The sequence below is a fragment of the Rhinolophus ferrumequinum genome, chromosome 11 (assembly GCF_004115265.2).
Source record: "Rhinolophus ferrumequinum isolate MPI-CBG mRhiFer1 chromosome 11, mRhiFer1_v1.p, whole genome shotgun sequence".
Taxonomy (NCBI): Eukaryota; Metazoa; Chordata; class Mammalia; order Chiroptera; family Rhinolophidae; genus Rhinolophus; species Rhinolophus ferrumequinum.
In genome coordinates, this window is record NC_046294.1 from 52094117 (window position 1) to 52118637 (window position 24521).

At 38.9% G+C, this 24521-nt stretch overlaps 1 protein-coding gene across 1 annotated transcript in view; it reads right to left on the reverse strand.

Moving 5' to 3' along the window:
- Positions 1–24521, reverse strand: part of INTS4 (integrator complex subunit 4) — a 99038-nt gene that overhangs the window by 24444 nt on the left and 50073 nt on the right. Inside the window, exons 11-16 of the mRNA XM_033120513.1 lie at positions 19306–19511; positions 14605–14747; positions 11848–11963; positions 9559–9692; positions 8106–8263; positions 1460–1553 (exon numbers count right to left, since the gene is read on the reverse strand). Coding sequence (XP_032976404.1) covers positions 1460–1553; positions 8106–8263; positions 9559–9692; positions 11848–11963; positions 14605–14747; positions 19306–19511 — 851 coding nt within the window. The remainder of the gene's footprint in view (positions 1–1459; positions 1554–8105; positions 8264–9558; positions 9693–11847; positions 11964–14604; positions 14748–19305; positions 19512–24521) is intronic.

Below are 24521 nucleotides of genomic sequence, written 5' to 3' on the forward strand. Positions count from 1 at the left end.
AGCCAGGGAAGGAGAAGGAAGACAACAGTGACGTGGCACTCGCTCCATATCAGACACCAGGCCAAGGGCTTTCACACACATTGTTTGTTACTATCCTTACCTGGGTAGAGTTATTATTAGTCCTATTTCCCAGAAGCTTGGAAAAGCCAAACAATTTTGCAAAGGGGCATGAAGGAACTTCCTGGGGTAATTGAAATATTCTATATCTTGACTGTGGTGTTGGTTACGCAGATATGTACATTTGAAAGAATCTATCTAGGCAAAGAAGGGCTGTTTAAATCTCAACCCATTCAATGTACACACCCACCTTCACATGTATACACATACCTGCAAAACCCTAAGCTCACACATCTTACAGTAGGGAATGATCTTTGACTCCTGCATTTATTCTGACTTTGAACAAATATCATTAATCATTTTGAAGATTAATAACATTTGGAACTAAAGCCAAGATAAAGGTTTATCAAGTAAGAAGGGCTCTCCTAAATCCTAAGCCTAAATTTATAGCAGAACTCTACACTCTGATGCAGAAGCTGAAAGCTATTGAACTACTTCAATGGTTTTCTTTTTTTTACACCCCTCTTCTTCCCCCCTCCCCGACCCCCAACTCCGAGTCAAGCCATTGCTCTCAGTCTAGTTGTGGAGGATGCAGCTCACGGGCCCGTGTTGATATTATGAGCATTGTGCTCCACCCAGCTGAGCCAGGCAGTCGCCAGCCAGCTGCTCACAGCCGCTCACGGCATCTCTCACTGCCTGTCAGCCACTCACACTGGCTGCTGGCCACTCACGCTGGCCACTGACCACTCACAGCCGCTCACGGCAGCCCAGCTCCAAGTCGAGCTGTTTTTCTTAATCTAGATCTAGAGGGTGCAGCTCACTGGCCCATGTGAGAATCGAAGCGACAACCTCGGTGTTTAGGAGCACAGCGCTCCAACCACCTGAGCCACCAGGCCGCCCTATTTCAATGTTTTCAACTCAGCAAACTGAAACAGCTTCTTGGGTACCAATTGTGTGTGTATATATAATCTGACCACCTAGAAATGCCACCATGTTGGCCCTTTTAAGGGAAGTGAAATCAACCTTTGACTAATTTAATTCTGACAAAGTAAAATCAGCACTTTAAGAAAATATTATAAAAGTTCATACAAGTCCTTTGCTAATCAAATCATAAAAAAAAACAATGACAACTCTTGGGATTCTAGTAAAAAATAGTTATGTATCCAATTTGCTCTAATTATATAATGATGAAAGAATTCTCCCAAATTAAAAGAAATTCAAATGGCTATATGAGTTAACAATTCTTAGAGAAATATAATTACACCACAGAGTACATAATTTCTCCATTGCTAAGTGGCTGCAGGAAACCATATATTTTTCCACCTATGGCATCAAACATTGCTGGATCCATTAAAGTGCGTTCTTAGCTTCACAATCATAAACATAATGGATCCAAGCCCACCTTGATGAGAAGAAGCTGACACCGAAGATAGGTAGCAGAGAAGTCAGCTACTCCTGCCAGTTCAGACTGAAGTTCTCCAAGTCTTTGCAGATCCCTGCAGTAAATAAAAACCCAGGCTAAACATAGGATAAGGATAATGACACCAATATAAAAAGCATGTCAAAGCATTTTACCATTTTGCACCTAGTAAAGTGGTCACAAATTTTTAAATCATAGTACCCAATGCTGACATGGCTATAATGAAAGTAATTCACTCATACCTTGTTAGCAGTTTAAACCGATACCATTCTTTTGGAAAGTAAAACTGTACTATGTTATAAAAGTCAGACATATGGTCAAATATTTTGATCAGTAGTTTTATGCTGAGAAGTCATTCTAAGGAAAATATTCAATAAAAATGAAATGCTTCGTTGCCCATAATATTCATTGTGTGGACTACAATAGTAAAACTCAGTAACTGCTTAAATGTTCAATGGTAGAAGGATTGTTAAATATTACTGTACTGTCAATGGAATATTCTACAGCCATCAAAATATAAAATGGTAGTAAGGTCTATGGTCTCTACCACGTAAAAACAACATATAGGAGAAAAATATAGCAAAGTGGTTTCCTGGATAGAGGTATTAGGGTACTTTTTAGTGCCTTCTCCCAATTATAATTTATTTTCCAAGTGTTTATACAATGGACAAGTATTTTTTGTATCATCAGAAAAAATATTTTCAAGGTATTGTAGTGAACTTTGTTGGCGGGTGCCTACCCAGTTAGCCATTCTCCACTTCCTTACTAATTAAACCCTGATTTTCTTCAAGGGAAGGTGTCGCCAAACCCAGTTCCAGGTAGAGTCTGACTGGACTACGCCAATTAGTACACGGTATCTCCCTGTTTACATGACCTAAGTTGGCCTTATTAGTCTTAATGTAAGGACTTCCATTCCATGCTCGGCACAGGTCTAATTGGTGTCTCTCTATGTCTGTCTGTCAGTCTCTCGCACTTCATGTCTCTATGTCTCTGTGTCTCACTAGACTGAACAAGATGGCTTATAACACTGACTGCCTGGCAGCCATACTTAGCTCTAAAAGGAAAAAGCTTTGGGATAAAGCAAATGCTGAGGACAAGAAAAATCCAAACAGATAGAAACTGGGTCTTTAATGATATAAATGAACTATTTGACCACACCATATTTAGAACTGCCTCCAATTTCTGTTCATGAGGAAATTAATATCCATTGTAAGGTAGTCTGAGATAACGTTTTCTGACACCTGCAATTAAAAGCATCCTAAATGGATATGGCTATAGGCAAAGTGATTGCAAACCAATAAAACATATCTGCTTGTGGACAAGAAAATAGAAAGTGGCAGACACAGATAAAATAGTTGTATTGGGGACTGGGATTATTAATTTAAAATTTTTAATTTTTGAATAGATAATACATTGATAACAGAGCTGTGGAATTACACCAATAAGGTATAGAATTCAAAAGATACGAAAGGATATATACAATAAAATCTCCCTTCCTATACCTGTGTACTGCTAACCAGTACACCCTTTCCAGAGGAACCACCATTACTAGTTTCTTTTGAATTCTTCTGGAGATATGCTCTACGTCTACAAAAAGTACTGTTTTTCCCTTCTTTCTTCATCTCTTTTGGGGAGGGGTGTATGTGCGTATGTATGTGTTAATAGTCCATCTCAGAAAGAATTCATACTCGTAGAAAGCTGCCTTGTTTTTTAATGGAAGCATCAAAATTTCCCATAGAAGTGATAACTGTGGGGAACCTGAGGATTTGGGTTGTGAGGGAAATTGTTTCAGGGCTAGCATAACATATTAGGTTTCATAGCAGTCTGTACAAAACTTCATTGGACTGAAACACCCCATAATCTCAGGTAACTTTCTCATAGCTAATGCTGCCTCCTAAGGACCTTAGACCAGGAAGCAGATGCCCCAGAAAGGGGCACAGAATGAATTACTCCCAAAGTGATTGAAGAAATTGCGGTCTGTAGCTTGTGTATCATCTTTGTGAATTTTGGTGGCTTGAGCTGGTCCTGTAGAGCCTGCTCACGTGTGGGCATCTGGCGCAATAAAAGGCAAGACCCTGTACTAGCTATCACACCTGTGAAGTTCTATTTTGGTGGCCTAGTGGTCTCTCGTTTCCGCATCTCTGATGTCTCTCTTGAAATAGACAGCCCCGAATCATTTTCCTTCTGAACCATTTCCACGCCAGGAAGATTCTACCTTTTGTTACAATAAGAACGAACACTGACCAGCTGAATATACATTAGCTGAATGCTGCCAGGTGTTAAGTTACACCATCCTGGCACCAGAGCTGCTGTTCTGAATTGCACAGAATAAGATGCAACCCAACTAGCCATGGGAAATCTGAACTACTGTACAAGTAAACATGGAAACTTGCTAGCCCTGGGCAAAATGCTCTGTGTCCCAGGGTTTCCTCTGCACTTCTTTATGCCCACAATCCTCAGGAAACCTCAGTTAATGCAACCCTCAGGAGACTATGGACTCTTTAATGGAAAAGGTTACAGAGAACACCTTCTGTGTGCACTATACTAGGTGTGCGAGGTGTTTCCTTACCTGAGCTCATTTAATCCTTACTATGTGACCTGCAGTTAATCTCATTTTGCTGAGAATGAAACAAAAAATCAGAATTTAAGTGGCTTGCCCAAGGTCACAAAATTAATAGGTGGCAAAAATAAGCCATGAATTCAGATCTGTGTGACTTTACAATTATTTTTTTAAACCAGATCATATTGTATTTCATTTATTTGCCATTAAACTCTTCCCACATATTTATGAACTACATCAAATAAAGATGAGACCAAAACTGATTTAAAATCAGATCCATATTAAGCCACATTTCTACAGATGTGATTTGACAGGGCAAAAGAGCTCTCCAAGGAACACACAGTTTAGCAATCCTTAGTCCACGTGATGGCAACAAGTCGCATTTTAAAAATATTGGAAGAGTACAAGTTTACATATATTACAATTTTTTACAGAAAGTTTACACAAGCTAAATTCATTAATGTACAAATCATTGCTTAAAGACAGTCAAAAAGACTCTGAACATGTAAATCAAATGTTGTTTATGACTAAACATTTCTTTCAATCCCTTACAATCTCTAAATATTGAATTTATGTCTCTCAGTAGTTTGGTAGAACAACAAGGAGTGTTAGAAAATGCAAAATGAGTATAAAATCCTGATGACTTTTCAAAAGCCATCTTCATCCTGGCACCCAGGTGATTACAAATGAAAAACACTTTATTTCCACCTCTTTAGTTACCAGACTAGTTCCCAGGCTATGAAACAGGCACTATGCCTTAGAGACATTAAATGATGCACAGCAAAAGAAAGATTTTAAAGAATTTAACCAAGAAATCCCATGTTCGTGAGGGTTGGTGTTTAAAAAGAATTCCAGTAAGAAAAATGTATTTCTAGCAACTCCAGATAAATGAAGCCTGACCTGTTTCAAATTCAAATAAGCTGTTTCATTACAAAAGAATAATTCTCTATCATGTAACACTTCTGACGTGATATGGTTTCTGAAACTGGGCACTGTGTATTCCCAGTGACAGCACCTTAATAGACTTACACAAACAATACCAACTCTGAAAAATCAGTTCATTATTTGAAAGAGTAGACAAGTGACTGCAGCGTTCCTTAAAAGACAATCCCCTCCCACCACCAATGAATTTAAACATCATTACATTCATAAAGTTCGGATTGGATTTACTTACAAACTATTAAGAACATGTCTAGTGTGTGAAATGAGTCACAGTTAGATTTAAATTTTAAAGCAAAATTTCATAAATGTCTAACTATTATCCATGTAACTGCTACTCTTAAAATGCTTTTCACATACCATAATAATCTTTACAAAAGTGCTATGAGCTACATAGTACCCCCGGTTTACAGATGAGGGAGTTGATGCCCAAGATTACGTACCTAGGAAATGATAAAACTAAGGCTTGAACCAAGTTCTTTGGATTTTAAATCTTATTATACTAGATGCTTCATGTCATATGAACTGTTAACCAGAAATAACGGTGTAACCAGATGGAAGGGCTAGAAAGACCGGTGTTTTCGTCTAGGTCTTTGCTATTCCTAGTCCTTGATATGCTTTTCTGCCTTCTTCACTTGACTAATTTCCATTCATTCTTCAGGTCATTGCTTAGACCATCCAAGGCTTAGGTGCCCCCCCATCTGTTCTAGAAGTAAGTTCTCCTCTACTTACGGTACTGTCTCGTGGAAAACACAATATTGCGCATTTCGTGTTCACCTAGCTAATTCTCCAAGTAGGCTGTAAGATTCCTCGCAGCAGAGATTGTGTCTAGTTTACTGTACTGTCCTTTCTGACTAGCACAATGCCCGGCATGTGGGGATACTCAAAAAAACATAAATGAATGACCTCAGCTCCCTCAGTCGTTATAAAAATGGGGTAATTCTCATGAGATTGTTTTTAAATTGAATGAAATAATGTACCTAAAGCACCTAGAAGAGTGGGCACATAGTGGGCACTTGATAAACAGCAGCTCTTATCATGATCAAGCCAGCAGAGCCATACAAACATCAAATCTACACATCTGGAGGTGAGGTATGGCCAGAAAAAAATACCATCTACAAAAATCTTAAAAATCTTCATTCCTGGCTAAGTCATCATAACTAAAGTGTTCGACAAATATTTACTGAGTTCCTATAAGGCACCCAAGGTACAGTGCTGAAGACAAAGTAGTTATGTCAAGTTCTAGAAACAAACAATCATCTCCCAGGGCCTTCACTGAACAGCTGACTTTCTATAGGTGAGAGCTTGGTTGGATGAAATGGTTGCTTGGATTATAACAAAGGGCAATGTGATTAACGGTGAAGTGTGTTTTAAACTGGTACTAACGTATAAATGACCAGAGTCCTAATCAGAGAACCTTCTGTATGAAACTCTAACATTTCACTTTTCAACAACTATGGAAAATGTAAGCTCTGAAGAACCCCAGGGCTCATCTAATCTAATCTCCACTTGATACAGGAATCCCCTTCATTGCTGCATATCACAGCTGCATAGCATAATTTTAGAGTCAAACAAAGCTAGATTTAAATCTCGGTTCTGCTACTTCCTAGAAAACTGTTTCACTTCTCCAAATTTCCATTTCGTCTCTGAAATGGTAATAATATCTAACTGCAATGTTTGTAAAACATAACATGTCATCAATAACTATGGCACCGTCTGGTCTCCTTTCCAGATCTTTCACCATCCTGGGCACTCTCTTCAGAAGGCACTTAATTTAGAAACAGCACCCCGGACTGACCACCGCATTAGAACAGTGGTCTGACCAGCCTGAGGCTCAGGGGTATCACCTCATAAAACCCGTATCATGAGGGTCCCTCAAACCAAAGGGTATTTACTGAGCAGTTACTCATAGCTAGTACTGCAGCTGATGACCAAGCTGGTTTCCTTCTGTGCGCATTGTACTAGCTTTAGTGCCAAAAGGATAAAAAAAGCAAAAAACTGTCAAGGACAAAACCTAAATGTTTATTTAGGTGGGGCTGAGTCAGGAAGTGGAGCTTATTTTCCTGGGCTCAGGGCCAACAACTTCAAATAGTGGCCTGTAAAACTAATCGCTTTGGTGAGGGACCAAAAGAGGAAGAAAATGTGATTGAGGCATCACTTCAGGGTCAGCAAACTTCTTCTGTAAAGGGTCTAATAGTAACTATTTTACGATTTGCAGGCCATGTCGTCTCTGTGGCGACTACTCAACTCTGCCATTATAGTATGAAAGCAGCCACAGACTATAAATACCTAAAGGAACGGGTGTGGTTGTGTTTCAATCAAAACTTATTTACAAAAGCAGATAGATACTGCTTTTGGTAAAGGCAGATAAATGGGTTTCAATTCTTCTCATATCATTCAGGACGTTCGCCTATGGTATAGCAGAGTCTGCTGGTGGTTTCGCAATATCCTCCCCTCCTCCTGAGCACTGGCCACCCAGAATAAAGACTGCCTTTCCTAGCTCCTTGCAGAGAGACACAGCCATATGACTCAAGTTCTGGTCAATGTTATGCAAGTAAAACTAGAACATGCAACTTTAGGAAAGTGTCTTTAAAAAAGGGTATGAGGGGTCGGGGGGAGCGTGGAAATGATGCCCTTCTCCTGCCCTTTTCTTTTCCTGTAGGAATACAGAGGGGATTGTTAGACTTTGGATCTTTAGGCTGAGGCCGCTTGACGCAGAAGATGGAGAAACAAGAGAGAATGAGCCCAGGCCCGTGATCATCATCTCAGCTCTTTCTTGTCCTGCCTACAAGAAAGAATTAACCTTCCCTTCTGCCCAAATCAGGTACTTTTGCCCTTTCTGTCACCCATCCTTATATACGAGGAAAAAAAAAATTAAAAACAGCTTCTTTGTAACTCTTTCTAGTTTTGTACTAATCATCAATCTGGTCATGAACACAAAGAGTTTTTCTTTGTGATATGCTCAAACCACAATCTAATCCAAATATAAACAGATCATACATAACACCATGTGTGAAGGCAGGCCTACAAGGTCAGAAAAAGTAGCCTATAAACAACACTGGAAATCAAAACAGTCAAGCTGAGCATAACAACGTTAACTCTGTCGAAGGAAAGGGATGATCACCTCACCTGATGGTGAACTCGAGCAGCTCCTGGGTTCCCTGAGGGTCCAGGTGCTGAAGACTATACACCCTTTCCAGGCTCTGCTGCAGGAACTGATGGGAAGGATCCTCAGGAAGCGTGATGTTGGGGGAAACGGAGGATGACACTAGTTTTCTACCTGGTAGCTAAGCAAACATAATGGGGTTACAGTGCCATTCAATTTCTGTGGCTCAGCTTTTGGTAACTCAAACAAACCAGAAAAAGAAAAAAGTGAACCAAACAAAGTAAAGGAAAAAAAGGCTAGATGATTCTGTAAATAACCTTTCCCTCCTTCCCCAGCTTCAGTAGGAGAAAAGGAAAGAGAGAGAGAAAAAGAACATGGCCTACCCAATATAGCCACAAGCTGTAAGGAAAAAAAGAAGCGAATGGTCTAATATTATTTCCTATTGTTAACTGAAATAAATGGGCTAACCATAGAAATGGAACTACAAAGTAATCTGTTGTCACATTTATTTTTAAATTTTATTTGATCTTTCACTTCATAGAAGAGTGATTTATTCCCAAATAAGTTTATATAGCATACTTTAAAAATATTTTCTATGATGATAATTATAATTCTTGTTCTTACTATTAAGTTACCTTTCAAGAAAGGAATGGCGAAGGGAGAGCAAAAAGGAGTTCACTTTTAATTTTATACCTTCTATATAGTTTAAATTTTCTAACTGTGTACATATATTATTCTAAATAAAGTTATTTAGAGTAAGCTAAGCAGGGATGAGTTAATACAAATAAAGAGCTTAAGAAAAGTGCTTGCACACAGTTAGCATTCAGTGTTTGCGATTATTATCGTTATGATTCATTTAAATTTTTTTCTTTCTATATCTCTAAGTTTTAAAAATAATAAAGGTTTTATTATTAAAAAATGAACTTGTTGAGAATCGTGGCTTTATGTAATTGTTAAAACATATCACAATCTAACCCGTGGTCTAAAATATATTGTTCCAGATTCCTTTTTCTTACCTAACATACCGTGTTTCCCTAAAGATAAGACCTAGCTGGACCATCAGCTCTAATGTGTCTTTTGGAGCAAAAATTAATGTAAGACACGGTATTTATATTATATTATAATTATATGTATATCATATCATATCATATTATATTATACCCGGTCTTATAGTAAAATAAGACCAGGTCTTGTATTAATTTTTGCTCCAAAAGACACATTAGAGCTAATTATCTGGCTAGGTCTTATTTTCGGGGAAACATGGTAACATAATCAGTAATCCCAGGACATTTAAAAAAATGAATCTTCTTGAAAGGTAAGAAGCAAAAGTACAAACAATAAAAGACAGCCCAAGAGAGAAAGAGAATGAATGAATGCATTTTCAGAGAATATACAGTCAGCTTTCGGCTAGTTAACAACCACAAATGACCAAAATGCAAAACACCAGAAACAAGGAAAAAGATGTTTTCAACATACCCTCAAGGCAGGAACAAGATGAGAAAGGCTGTCCCTGAGGTAGGCATAGTGCCTGAAGGTATGATCTGAGAACAATGCTGGCATTGTTGGACAGGTTTTAGCAGCATTGAAGATAAGAACCAAAACTGCAATGTCTGTTGGAGGAGTGGGTTAAGTAAACTTGGAGGTATACAAGGTTGAGCTTGGCCAGAATCTGGTGCCCCAGTTCCAGCCCCCCAAATTCCCATTAAATAACTATAATTTTCTAATAAATGCAAATTCAAATACAGATATTACCCCATTCCAAATTACCCTGATTACTAATGTTGCTAAGAATACTAAAAATGGAAATTTTCAGGACATTGGCTACTAAAGTATATACTGGCACAATCCATTTCAACAATAATTTGGTACTAGACAGTAAGAGTCTTATGAATGTTGAGTAATTCCACATCTCAAAATCTATTCTAAGTAAATAATCGAATAGCACAGAATCGTTTGCAATAGCAAATAACCAGAAACAACCTAAATGTCCCAAACCAGGAGAATGACTATACAACTTGTGTTTCATCTACTTGAAGGAGCATTATACTATCACTAAAAATTATGCTTACAAAGAATTTATGATATTGTATCACAAGCATTTTGTATCACAAGTGGAAAAGCAGGCTCTAAAACTTAGAGAGGATATGATAGCAGCTATCTATTATCAAATGTTTGTTGATGAAATAAACATGTTTAAAAAAAAATAAGAGCAAAATCCCAACACCAAGCTTTTAAAAAAGGGAGAAATACACCAGAATATTAACAGTTTGGCTAGTTGGACTTTGGGTATTAAATAAGAGGTTTCTTGTTTCTGATTTTTTGGATTTCTTTCTATGTATATTAATTTTATAACAGAGGGAAAATCAGAAATTAAAAGATAAACATAAGAGCTAATCTTCCGTACGTACCCTTATGGCAGAGCCTGCTATCTATCTGCCTATCCAATATCCATTCTACCCTTTTTCCTTCCTAATAGAAAACTGATTTTATTCCAAATAGCTTCTAACTTCCTGCCTAGAACCTGAACCTGATGACTGGAGCTCTAGCAATACTCTTGGACAACTGAAAATGGCCGAACAGAAAAACAGGAGGAGCCTGGACCACAGAGAACAATGTGCAGCTACTGTACCATCACCAGACTGCTAACCTTGAACTTCTTTTACTTTGGGGAAACACAAAATCAGTAATTTGTTTAAGCTACACATGCTACTCACCGTCAAACATATTTCCTAAATAATACAATTCTCCAATGACCCAGAAAAGTATCTAACATAATAGGGTTCTAAAAATGTTTAACGATTTTTTTAACATGAAAAGCTCTTCAGATTCCAACCCCTTCAACACGTCATGTGAGAGGTGTAATAACACCTAGCCCACAAGCCCCTCTCTGATGAGATGAATTTCAAATAGCTATAATATTGCACCTTTACAGGTAAGGTATGGGATATAAACACAGAGGTACACACAGAGTAGGGCATTGGTTAGTACATCAATTACATGGATCTTTTTAAAAAGTCTCCAAACTCACTGTGAAAATAAACAAACAGAATTAGATGAGAATACAATGGTCATCTTACAACAGCCAGCTATTTGCGTAATCCTTGTGTATCAATAAACACCCCCTAAACCACCAAGGATCTGCCATAGAGCGAAAAGAACCATGGGAGAGTGTGGATGCACTGATGTCAATGTATTCCCATTGCCAGAAAACTATCCAATGGCATGGCATACTGCCCGTGGCTATCACAGACCCACTGAGCTTGTATCGGGGCAGAATAATCATGCAGCTTAGCTCAGCTCCATCCTCTCCTTCAAGATGCAGACCAAATTAAACATGGAGGAAGGCATAGGGGAAAGTCCACAGGCTTTACAACCAAAGATGTATGGCTTTGAATCCCACATTTGCTGATTGGACAGTTATTTAATAGCCTCAGTTTTCTCATCTGTAAATTGGGAATACCACCTCCTTCCAGAGCTGTTTGGAAGATCAGTGATAAAATGTATAAAGCGTTTGAACAGTGTGTAGAATATAGTAGGTGCACAATAAATGGTGTAAAAATTATTAGTATTAAATGGCAAAGGTGGAATTACTGTGAAAACAAGAATGAAATCTAAAAATATAATAACCACCAGGCTCCCTCAGGATCTATTCTTACCTAAAAGAAAGGAAAAACATAAAACTTAGACCACCTAAGCTATACTACAGAACAAGACGCCAAAATTCCCTGCCAGTTCAGCAGCATCTGTCCCAGGCACAGAGGATACAAGCTGGATCATCCATGTCTGGTTCGGCTGTGTCAAAAAACGGGTGGGTGCTCAGGAGCTCTGGCACCAAGGGAAGCACCAGGGTTGGATGCCGACTTCCCAGAAACTTCAGGCATCTGAAATAAACAAAACGAGAGCCCACTTTCGTAAGTTAATAAATGCTTTAAAAAGTACTAAGAATCAAAATCAGAAAGCCTGATTCAGAATTGCAAATTCTCAACCACCTACTTTTGCTATCTCTACGACTTCAGATAAGTCAGTCAATTATTCTGGAGCTCAATTAATTCATCTAACAAACTGGTTATTATGAAAATAAAAGAGCTGCTACAGCAGATATTACTACACATTATTTTAACTAACCGCAACTTCCCCCATCTTCCTTACCAAGAGAACCCTGATTTTACTCAGGTAACCAGTAGACATCAAAGTGCTCAGAGGAAGGTAGGCCCAGCCCAAGGGCTCAACCACAATTGGTCTAAACCCATCACAGCAATCCCATTCCCACTGTCCAGTGACTGGCTTGCAGGAAATAAAGAAACGCAGCAGGGGTCAATGGAGCAAGAGGGGAAGTCTGCTGGAGAGCTTCTTAGGTGTCTGTCACATAGTAATAACTCATCTGGCTATTAGTTAGCTATTCATTGGTTATTAGTTAACTATTATGACTACATGAAGGTCCTTTATAAGCTATAAAGAACTACACGTGAGCTGGTAATTATGTATCTTGATTATTTTTTAATTGTTACATTCTGGTTTCGAAGATATGCCTAAACGAAAAGAAACATAAATCTTAATTTCTGTTCTCAATGAGTTTATAATCCAGCTGAGGCAAAGATGACTAAAACAAGGTAATAAACTATCAAATGAATGCTACTTTGCTTTCTACCTGTCAAAGGTAGAAGAGATTATTATGATCAGAGAAAGTTTCACAAAGGAGATGGGACTTCACCATGGACTGGAGAATAGGCAGATTGGCAACAGAGAGAAGGAACACCCCGAATGAATTCATGGATATATGGGCTTTGAAAGGCATCACATTTAAAACACTTGATATTGTTAGGAAATTGTTGGTATTGTTCCCCAGTCCTGTTTTTCCTTCTGTGTGGAAAGAACTGAATTCACGAATATTCTGACCTCTCAGCCCTTTCACTCACTGTGCCTCAGGGGACATTGTAAAGGCTGTAGTTTGGCCTTCAGGTGCCACTTCTTTATTGTATCTCTCATTCCATTCAGATCTCAGGTGGAGAATACGAGAGCTATTAATCAGGTCCCCTCAGAGACCCCGAAGCATCTGGGCCTCTCCAAAGCTAGACTTTCGTTCTGACTTGTAGTATTTTTTTACTATCACATCCACCTCCCTCTCTCTACACATTTCCTACTTCTCTCCCTTCTAGCTATTTGCGTGCTAGGTCTATGAGTTGAATCCTTTTTTCAATCTCCACAGCACCTAACACAGTGACTGGGTTATAACAAGTGTTCAATAAGCATTTGTTGAATGAACTAAAGGTTTATAAACAGAACAAACTACCTCCTTCAAAACTTTCGTTTATGTATCTATCTTTAGCAGTGTCTTAAAAACATGCTACTGTGACTATTCCTTCACTCTTTGATCACATTCTTTTTTGATATTTCTAAATAAAGCTACCATTCATGAGAAGAGATGAAAAAAATCAAGGAATAATTAGAATAGGTCATTTCAAAACCTTTGCAGCACTATTAGGTGAAGGTGTTTTCTGTCTACAATCATCCAACAAAGACAATCTTATATAAATATTCTGGGTGAACCAAATAACCACACATCCTATTTTAAGGCAAGAAGTGCTGCTAAAAACTCTGTAACAATCCCTTCCATCAAGCAGAATTTATCCTTCCTTCTGTGTTGCCTACAGAACTACAGATACCGATATAGGTGTTTCTCCCCACTCCGACTCCCACACAACAAATGACTGGATGCTCCCTGAAGACAATCAATAAATGTATGTTAAACTGAGCTGAACTGGACTGAACAAACAAGAAGAAATAGCAAAACAGATAACCAGATATCAAAAATATTGATATTTTTGATAACCTAGAGCAAGACCCCCCTGGTATTTTTAGTTTTTAATATATCTTCCAAGTATCTGATTTACTACTCTTTGTAACAATTTTTTCTGAAAATCAAGAAACTATACAGTTGGAGTGATCTCGTCACATAAGCTCATCTAAATATGTGGAGCACATTAACACATTTTAATATTAAATGGATGCAAGTAGTTCTTCAAACAGCAATTCATTAACAGTGTTAACAGTCTGACTCTATCTAGTCAATAAAGCTAGAAGTAATTGGGGAGAAAAATGATTGAGATTTTCGATCTGCAGACCCCGTGCCAGCGCTACCTTTCATCTCTACAATGACGGTTATAATCCTGTACAAAACGCAAACTAGACAAAGCAGTGATTAACACTACATAGGAGAAAAAGAAAAGCTAATCAGCTCACCTCCATACCTCCCACACTTACCATAGGGCTTGGCACACAGCAAGCATATAGCAGGTATATAGTATTTGCTAGGGGGATGGACAAATGAATAAATAATCTGAAATGCGATCTTCCGTTTAGGAATCAGACTCCTGAGAGTTTGGTTAAGTTGAACCAGGTTTCTTAACTGAAGACAAAATGAAGGGCCACATCCTCAATCTATGAGGACCCACAGAATGATGTCAACATTGTACATTTACCGCATTATGGGAGTCGTGAGCAAATGAGAAAAAAAGTCCTTACTTCCATATGGAGTCCCTATCAGTAGGGTACTTGGCTAAATTTTTCAGCAGCTCCACCAGTGCAAGATGAATCCCTTCTTTGGTTGAAACATTAGTACAGCATAAGAGTTCATGGAGAGCCTCTCTAATATCTCTGGACGAATCCTTTAAAAAAAAAAAAAGGCAACAATGATAATAATAGCAGTCATTGTGGATTAGCTTTTATGGAGGAGTATAAAAGTTACAATGGGAGTGCAGGGTAGAGTGAATTTTCTGAGACGGGAGAGGCTGGTAGTTGAGAAGACAGAGGTGACATAAGAACTGAGATTTGAAGAATTCATGCATTTGTTTACACATTCAACTTTTACTGAGACAGTCAAACATTTATCAAGCTCTTATTATATGCCAAGTGCTAGGGATATAGCAGTAATTAAAATCAAATCCCTGCTCTTAGGAGCTTCATTCTAGTGAAAAGACAAAAATGAACGACTAAATATATAGGTCAGATAGTGGTAAGTACTATGAAGCAACCATAAGCAGGTTAAGGGAACGAGTGCTGGGGTAGGTGGGGTATTTTACACAGCATTATCCAAGGGAACAGCACACATTAAGGCCATAAGTGGAAGCGTGTTTGCATAACAGCAAGGAAACCAGTGTAGCTGGAGCAGAGGGAACAAAAAGAGAGTAGTAGGAGATGGGGTCAGAGAAGTGGCCTCCTCCCTCCCCACTCCTGCTCGACCTCACTAACATGATTAGAAAAGGTCACCAACAACTTCTTAACGCTCAAGTCAATGGACACATCCGTTCTACTCTATGTGATATATTCATGGCATTGTTTGCCAGTTCTTTAAAACTTTTAATATAGACAATTTGAAACATAGATAAACATAGAAGTAATAAATTCCCATTTCAACAATTAACTCACAGCCAATCTTGTTTCATCTATACCCTTCCTTATTCCTCTCAGATTACTGTGAAGCCAATCAGAGAAATCGTAGCATTTCGTTGGTAAATATTTCCATAAATATCTCTTTTAAAAAATAATTCATTTTAAAAACCCCACAAAACCAGTATCATGCCTAAAAATTTAATAATTCCTTAATATCAAATATCCAGTCAATACTCAAATTTCCCCAGCTGACTATGGTGTTTTCCCGAAAATAAGACCTAGCCGGACAATCAGCTCTAATATGTCTTTTGGAGCAAAAATTAATATAAGACCTGGTCTCACTTTACTATAATATAAGACCCGGTCTTACTTTACTATAAGACCGGGTCCAATAATAATATAATATAACATAACATAACATAACATAACACAACACCGGGTTATATAAGACCCGGTCTTATATAATACAAGGCCGGATCTTATATTAATTTTTGCTCCAAAAGACACATTCGAGCTGATTGTCCGGCTAGGTCTTATTTTCGGGGAAACATGGTACTCAAAAAGCATGTGCTTGTGCTAATCAGGCTCCAACTAAAGTCCACACATTCAATTGGGTAATATGTCCCTTAAGTATTTTTTAATATGTAAAATCTGACTACATCTCACTTTTTTTCCCCTTGCAATTTCTCCCCTGTACATCCTGTGATGGTAGTTAGATTTAGAGGTTTCACCAGATTCAGGTTCAATTTTTTTTTTTTTTTTTTTTAAATAAAACCACCTCATACAACAAGATCCTGTGTTCTTCTCAGGAACTATATGATGTCTATTTCTTTTTTGTGATGTGAGTAACCACGGATGTTCACTACCTAGATCTAGTAATTTATTAAAGTTGTAAGACAATGGTATACAAATTCTATCATTCCTCTCATTTCTATAAAGAGAAACTTCCCCTTCTCAACTAGCTGTTTATCTGGAAGTTCGGTTTGTATAGGAAAAGAAAAGATATATGCTTGGTTCCTTCATCTACCAGTTTTCGAAACAATGAGTTGATTACAAAGCATCTTCCAAAGGTGACTAATGCAGTGCTTTGTTTTTTAAGCATCATTACAAAATTATGAATTTAAACATATTTGCAGTTATAATCTTGAATGACATGCTTCCCTTTGGGCCAGTAAGAGGCTACTTAAGTTGTCTCCTGGGTCTTTTTGATATGACCCTAGAGGTCTCTGGTAGCTAATATCTGCTTTCCATATGACAGGGTGGTACAAGCTCATCTTGTTAAATTTTCTGCGCCAGCACTGGAATGAGGCATTTAGCTTAGGAATTTTGGTTCCTTTTAGTGGGAAATGAAATCTACCAAGCATTTTTTTAAAGTCAGGTTTACTGACATATAATTTATATTCTATAAAGTTCATCCTTGTTTGTGTACACTTCTATGAGTTTAACAAATACATATAGTTATGTAACCACCATCATAACAATCAAGATATAAAACACTTCCATCATGCAAACACTTCCCTAGTGTACCTTTGTAGTCTACACCTTAACCCCAGCTTCTGGCAACCACTGATGTACTTTCTGCTACAGTTTTTGTCTTTTCCAAAATGTCGTATAAATGAAATCATACAGTATGCTGCTTCTTGCGTCTGGCTACTTTCACTTAGCATAATGCATGTGACATTCATTCACAGTGTTATGTGTGTCAGTAGTTCATTCCTTTTTATTATTGAGTAGCATTCCACGGAATAGATGTACCACAGTTTATTCACCCCTTCAACTGAAGGATTTTGTGTTGTTTCCAGTTTGTGTCTATTATAACTAAAGCTGCAATCAACATTTGTATGCAGGTTTTTCAAACATAAGTTTTCAATTCTCTTTAGTAAATACTTCAGAGTGGGACTGCAGGATCATACAGTAAGTGTATGTTTAACTTTATAAGAAACTGTCTTACTGTTTCCAAACAGGTGAGTGGCTCTGCCATTCTGCATTCCCATCAGCAATGTATGAAAGTGCCAGCTGCTCTCCATCCTCACAGCACTTGATATTGTAAGGTTTTTGTTTTTTTTTAAATATCTCACTGTGGTTTTAATTTACATTTCCCTAATGACTACAGCCAAGATCCTGGCCCCTTGAGAAGCCCACCGTCTCGTGGAATAAAGAATTAAATAAGCAGAACACATACTGATAAAGGCTACAGTTGTATACACAGGGTGTTACAGAAATACAGAGAAGTGCTATGTAGCCCATGTGAGGAGTGGGGTTAATTAGGGAAGGCGTCCTAGATATGTGGTCTGATGTAGATCCTGGGAATAAGCTAGTCTGCTAGGTAAAAAGTGGCAGTTTTGCAGGCAGGAAGGAAAAAGTACAGCGAAGGAAAAATGGTGACGAAAAGCATGATGACTAGGGAAGTGACTACTGCATACAGTTCAAGGTGAGGAATGACAGGAAAGAAACTAAACAGAAAAGGAGGGGCCAGGTTATAGAGCACATCCATGGAGAACAAGCCACAAAATACAAACTTATCGTCTGAGGAAAAAAATACATGAAAAATTATAAAGATAACTCAGGCTCTTGCAAGATGGCGGAGTAGATAAACTGTGCCTGCCGTCTCCCATGACCACATTAAAATTACAACTAAATTATAAAACAAGCAACCTCGAGAAGCATCTGAAGACTAGCTGAACAGACCCTATACCTAAGGATATAAAGAAAAGGCCACGTCGAAACCGACTGAAAAATGAAAGGTAACTACCTATGTGTGGTGATGGATGTGTTAATTAACTTGATTGTGGTAATCATCTCACAATGTACGTATAGGTAAATTAAATCACTGTGTTGTACACCCTAAAAAAAAAGATAACTCAGGAAAAATCTTAATAGAAGTGCTAAGCAACTAAGAGGATAACAGAGAACTTTAAAATCAAAGCACCCAACCTGATTTCTGAAGTATATAGCAAAAATCTGTAACAAGTGTTCATGATTAAACATCAGAAAAAGAAAAAGAAAAAAGGAAACCAGAGGACAAATCTCATTTACTAATATTTTGAAAAGCCTCAGTACTCAACAGTAAAATCCAGGCACTTTAGAAAAATAATTCAAGAAGCACATAGAGTTGTACAGCGGGGGAGGCAAATCTGTGTTTATATCCTGGCACCAGTACTTGCTAGCTGTGTGACCTCAAACAAATTACTTTTTTCTGTGTAAAACTCCAGGTTGAATGAATTGATGCCTAAGATGCCTTCCTGCTGTAACATCCTATGATTCACTAGAAGAATGAAACCAAAGGCTAAAAAGAATTCATTGTTTAGCCTGGGCCTTGTCACTAGCTCCTTGCTTCCTCTCCTCCGTCTCTTCAACTCTGTGCTCCACTTACAGTGAATTCCTTTAATGCCTTGAATACATCATACTCAATCTTACCTCTGGCTCCTGAGACAGTATTCTGTCTGGTACCCTTCCACTCTACCATCAGTGCCACTCCTTCTCCAGAAAGTGCGTCATGAAATCCTTCTCCTCTGTCGAGTGTCCACTACAGCATTCCTTCTCTCTTCCCTATCTACCCAGCCTCACCTTAGACAATTCAGGTTAGATACACTTGTAGTCCCAGGGCACCTTGTCCTTTCCCGATCATAGCAATACTAAGCTTTCTTCACATTTCCTGGTTAATGGTGAATCTCCTCCACCTTGGCAGAGTTGCGTGATGAGAAGGCAGAACTGCGCTGCCAACATACTATTGTATCACCAAATCCTAGCACAATGCCTAGTTTAAAAAAAAAAAAAGTGGTGCCCAGTAGGTATAATTGGTGAAGAAATACGTAACAAACTGTGACCACTTACCTCTAACACAGCCAGGACAGTGTCTAGCTGATCCTCTCGGAGGGTGATATTGTTAGAGATTTTTCTCATGGTATGTATGGACTGCAGACGTACTTCCTCAATTTCATCATTAAACATGTCAACCAGGAAATCAAGGCACTTTTCCGCAAAAGCGGGTGAAGACTGGGCCAGCATGCAGAGAGCCTCCACAGCAGCAATGCGGACCTCTAGACAAAAGGAGACAAGTAAAATGGCACACGAAGTGAAGAGCCATGGAAAAAAGCCAAGAAGGATTCCTTCTCATTCATGTTTGTCTTTTACTCTCCACTCCTCTCACTCCACAGACTGTCTGGGAGATCCCCTCTGTGCCCAGGCTCAGCTACCACCGTCACGTGGACCTAAGAACAAGGACTTTGCTGTCACAGGGACTAAGGTTTAGATCCCAACTCTGCAGACATGTGAGCAAGTCACACATCTGTCTCCATTAATTGAATTTTTTGAAAACTAAGTTCTTATTTATCTTAGTATTCCAACCACTTTTTAAAAGGTAGTTTTTTTCTAACTTTTTTTTATTAGTTTCAGGTGCACAAAACAATGTACTAGTTAGACATTTATCATTTATATCCCTCACACAGTGACAACCACCCTACCCCCCATCCACTATACCTGTGACATCACACACAGCCATTACATGTCCACTGTCTCTATTCCTAAGCTGTACTCCGCTTCTTGCAACTATATATATATATATATATATATATATATACACACACAAATATATATATTTATGTATATATATATATAATTATAGTTGACATTCATTATCGTTCAGCCTCAGCTTCCGGTATACAGTGCAGTGATCAGGCATCTACATCATCCCTGAGGTGGTCTCCCTAATAAGACAAGTGTCCATCAGATACCCTACAAAATCTTTACAACATTATTGATTATATTCCCCAAACTGACTTTCATATCACCATGGCAATCTTGTAGTTACCGACTGTGCTTTCTAATCCCCTCACCTTCCCCCTTATTTCCATCCCCTCTCCCATCTAGCAACCCTCAGTTTTTCCTCTATGTCTCTGAGATAAAAAGGCAGTTTTTAAATAATAATATTATTAAGACTAAAACAGGCTCACTATCAGTATTCTCATTTTAGAGATAAGATTCAGCAAAGTAAATTAACTTGCCTCAAAATGAGAGCAGAGATAAGATTAGTACCCAGGTCTGCTCATTCTAGACTAGCATCGTATAGTGGTTGAGGGTACACGCTCTGGAATGATGGAGGTGGTCTCACGGTGAATCGTGAAGAGTGATCTCTCTGCTAACTTGGAGGGTGATCGTGAAGAAGTAACTTAACTTCCTAGCACCTCAGTTTTCTCACCTGTTAAGTGGAGATAATATCCATTTCCTAACAGAGTTGTTAGGACATAATGTAGGCAAAGCACATAGCACACTGCCTGGCATATGTTAAAAGCTCAGTAAATATCAGCTATAGCATAGGTATGGGTCTTGTAAGCACCTTGTAAACAAAGGCATGTCGTCTACCTCTTTGCATACTCACAACAGGTAACAGTGAAGCCACTGAATCCAGGAAGCCTTTGGTTCATTCAATGTTTCCTAAAAAGTGTACTACATGCCAGCCCTGTTCTAAGTGCTGGGACACAGAGATGAGAGAGGAGTAAGCTACAGACAATGCTTGTAAAACTTGCCAGTGGCTCCCACAGGGTTCTACAAAACAATGCACAATTTCAAAAAAGAAAAGAAAAACACGCCAATTGTGGTTAAAACTCACAAATACTATAATTGGTTTTTGTGCAAAAAATTTTCAGACACTTTAAAAACAAGTTACTGCTTTAAAGAGAGATGACTCAGATTTTTCTTGGTAGTTATGAATTCCTCCTTTTAATCAGAAAGGAAGGATTTGTTCCACGTCACAATAATGTAATTTAAATATGAAATTGCTAATAATTACAAACCAAGACAGAGATGGACACAAAAGCGTTAACTGCTGGCTCTTCATCCTAGGGCTTTATCTATCACACCATACTGACTCATGTGTAACTCTTGCAACTCTTACCAAGAGAATCACAGAGAAACTTCTGATCAGCATGAGATAATCAGTTTGACCTGAGCTGATAAAATTCCAAGCAGAAACAAAGAAACTTGGTGTTTTACTTTGCTTATACTCCCTGGCTACAGGCAGGCAAATCAACAATATCTACTGGACTTTTTGGAATGTTGAAAGCACATTACAGTCTCCTTAAGGGTTCAGGGCAGAGAAAAGAAATCTGCTATGTTAGGGGAAAGAGGGGCGGGGAAAGACTGATTCTCTGGTATTTTAACATGTGTCATCAGATCCTAGCTTTGCTACCTACTAGCTTTGTGCTTAATACTGAAGATACAAAGATGAACAAGACTGTCTCCCAGTGCCTACTGACCAGAATAGTTAATTGCGCTACAGTGATAAATGGTATCATGGAAAAAAAAGCACAGGAAGTATTAGAAGACGCAGAAGAGGCACATAGCCCACTCAACAGGATCAGAAGCAGTTTTCTGGAATAAGTGACCCCTAAAACAATACCTGAAGGAGTTTCTAGGCCAAAAGAAAGGAAAAAAGACCTTTCTACTACAAAGGCCCGAAAGGGAGGGAGAACAAGGAACAACTAGAAGACGTAAAGTATGTGGGATACTAGAGTCTACAGCCAATGAAATGATCTACTCACTTTCCAAAGTTAAGTTCCTTTAATTAAAACCTTAGTGACAAACTGAAAAACTGTAGAACTAAACCACAGAAACATTAACAGTGATGAAATTCAACTGCAGAAACTAAACAAAGCAAAAACTGCTACTAGAAACAAAATAAAATAGATTCAAGTTACTTGTCTTAAGATAAAACAAGTTTTAATAACTTGGACTTCCTTATTATCTAATACTACTTAAATTATAATTCATGTATCAAGTTCATAGAGAACAAAAAAGCGGAGGTAGCTTTAACTAATTTCTATATACAGAAAACCTTACAGCAAATAAATAGGACAACCAAATTCTTCTATCTAATAATAGAAAATTGTCTTTCAAAAGTAATTTTCTTGCCCTTCTGAGAAGTCCTACTGTTAGGTAATTTTTTATAGGCATTTTTAAAGACCTGAGTTCTAATCCTTTGACACAAATTTACTGTAAAAATTTGGACAATCAACATTTTCTCCCGAAGTCTATTACCCTCACTGAATATGAGGAGATTGGAGTCAATCATCTCAAAGCAGTGACATTCTGTAGTCTATGTGAGACAGACAGCATCATTTTATGGAAATCACAAAAGCTTTGCAGGACTTCTATTACTAGCTAAGATGTTGTAAGGAAGACCAGACTTATCTTTCTATATGCAACTACCTAAAAAAGAGAAAAAAGGGAGAAGAGATCCAAGATGGCAGAGTAGATAAACACTGTACTTGCTTTATCCCGTGAACACATTAAAATTACAACTAAATTACTGAACAATCAACCTGGAGAACCATCTGAAGTCCAGATGAACAGAAGTTTTATAACTAAGGATATAAAGAAGCCATGTCTAGACTGGTAGAAGGGGTGCAGATGAGAAAAGGGCTGGTCCCACACCATGTGTGGTGGTTGAAAATCAGGAGAGACAGCTCAGCCAGAGGTTCCCCATGGAGGAGCAAGGGACCCCAGCCCCACACCAGGCTTCCCAGCCCGGAGGAGAGGTGCCAGGGAGGGAAACCCCCACAATACCTGGTTTTGAAAAACAGAGGGGATTCCAACCATCGTGGTGGGAGAAAGGCTACAGGAAACCCAGATGTCCTCTTAAAGGGCCCACACAGGTACTCACCCTGAGCTCCAGCAGAGGGATGGTGACTCAGGGGGCATTGGAAACATATGGGGAGAGATTAAGTTGTATAACTTCAGGGCAAGGACTGAAGGTACAGGCGCCATTTTCCCTGTGTGGGGCCCTCCTTCTGTGCAGCCTGCAGGCAGAGTGCCATCCTTCCTCTATTGAGCCCCTCCGCCATGCCCATGGCCAAATCTGAATCTGAATTGGTTTGATAAGCTCTTCTTGCCCTACGCAGGAGACTCACTGAGACCCTGCTAACACAACTCCCTACTTTAGGCTTTATCAATGGCTGAACTTTATGGGAGCCGGCAGACGGCAGCAGGCTTTGGATTGTCCTTTTTGCAGACCTACCCCAGGCCCGGTACTGGTGGCAGCAGGCCTTGATTTGCAGTGGCTTCCCCCATGCGCCTCCAGATATAGCACAGACCAACCGTGGATCACTTAGTATCTACTACCAAGTACTCCCTAGCTGGTCATAGGCAATGGCTAACCTGGGCCTGCACGCACTTCCCAAAAGTCACTAAAACCAACATACTTGGAGGTTGGCTTCACACCACGGCAGAGCATCACTCAATTAGCTCCACAAGTCAAACACCCAAAGGGCAATCTCAAAAGGCACCAGAGATGCTGGGGTGCTCCATGGGGGAAGCCCCCCACATGGCAGCCCATAAGCTGTGGACATGGCCAAACGCCACAGCCAGTAAGCCTGAGAGTCAGTACCACTTACTGATGTGACAACAGCAATCAAGGCTCAACTAAAACAGGAGGGCACACACAATCCACACAAGGGACTCTCCTGGAGCACCTGGCTCAGGTGACCAGGGAGTCTGTGCCACTGGGCCCCACAGGACACTTACTATATAAGGCCACCCAGCAAGATTGGGAGACACAGCAGCCCTACCTAATACACAGAAACAAACACAGAGAGGCAGCCAAAATGAGGAAACAAAGAAATACATCCCAAACGAAAGAACAGGAGAAAACTCCAGAAAAAGAACTAAACAAAATGGAGGCAAGCAATGTACCAGATACAGAGTTGAAAACAGTGATTATAAGGATGCTCAAAGAACTTAGTGAAAACTTCAACAGACATAGCAAGCATAAAAAAGGACATATAAACCATAAAAAAGAATCAGTCAGAAGTGAAGAATACAATAACTGAAATGAAGAATCTACTAGAAGGAATCACCAACAGACGAGATGAAGCAGAGGATTGAATCAATGATTTGTAAGACAAGATAGCAGCAAACATCCAATCGGAACAGCAAAAAGAAAAAAAATCCAAAAAAAATGAGGAGTTTAAGAGACCTCTGAGACAACATCAAGTGTAACAACATTCGCATCATAGGAGTACCAGAAGAAGATGGAAAGCAAGGGATTGAGAACC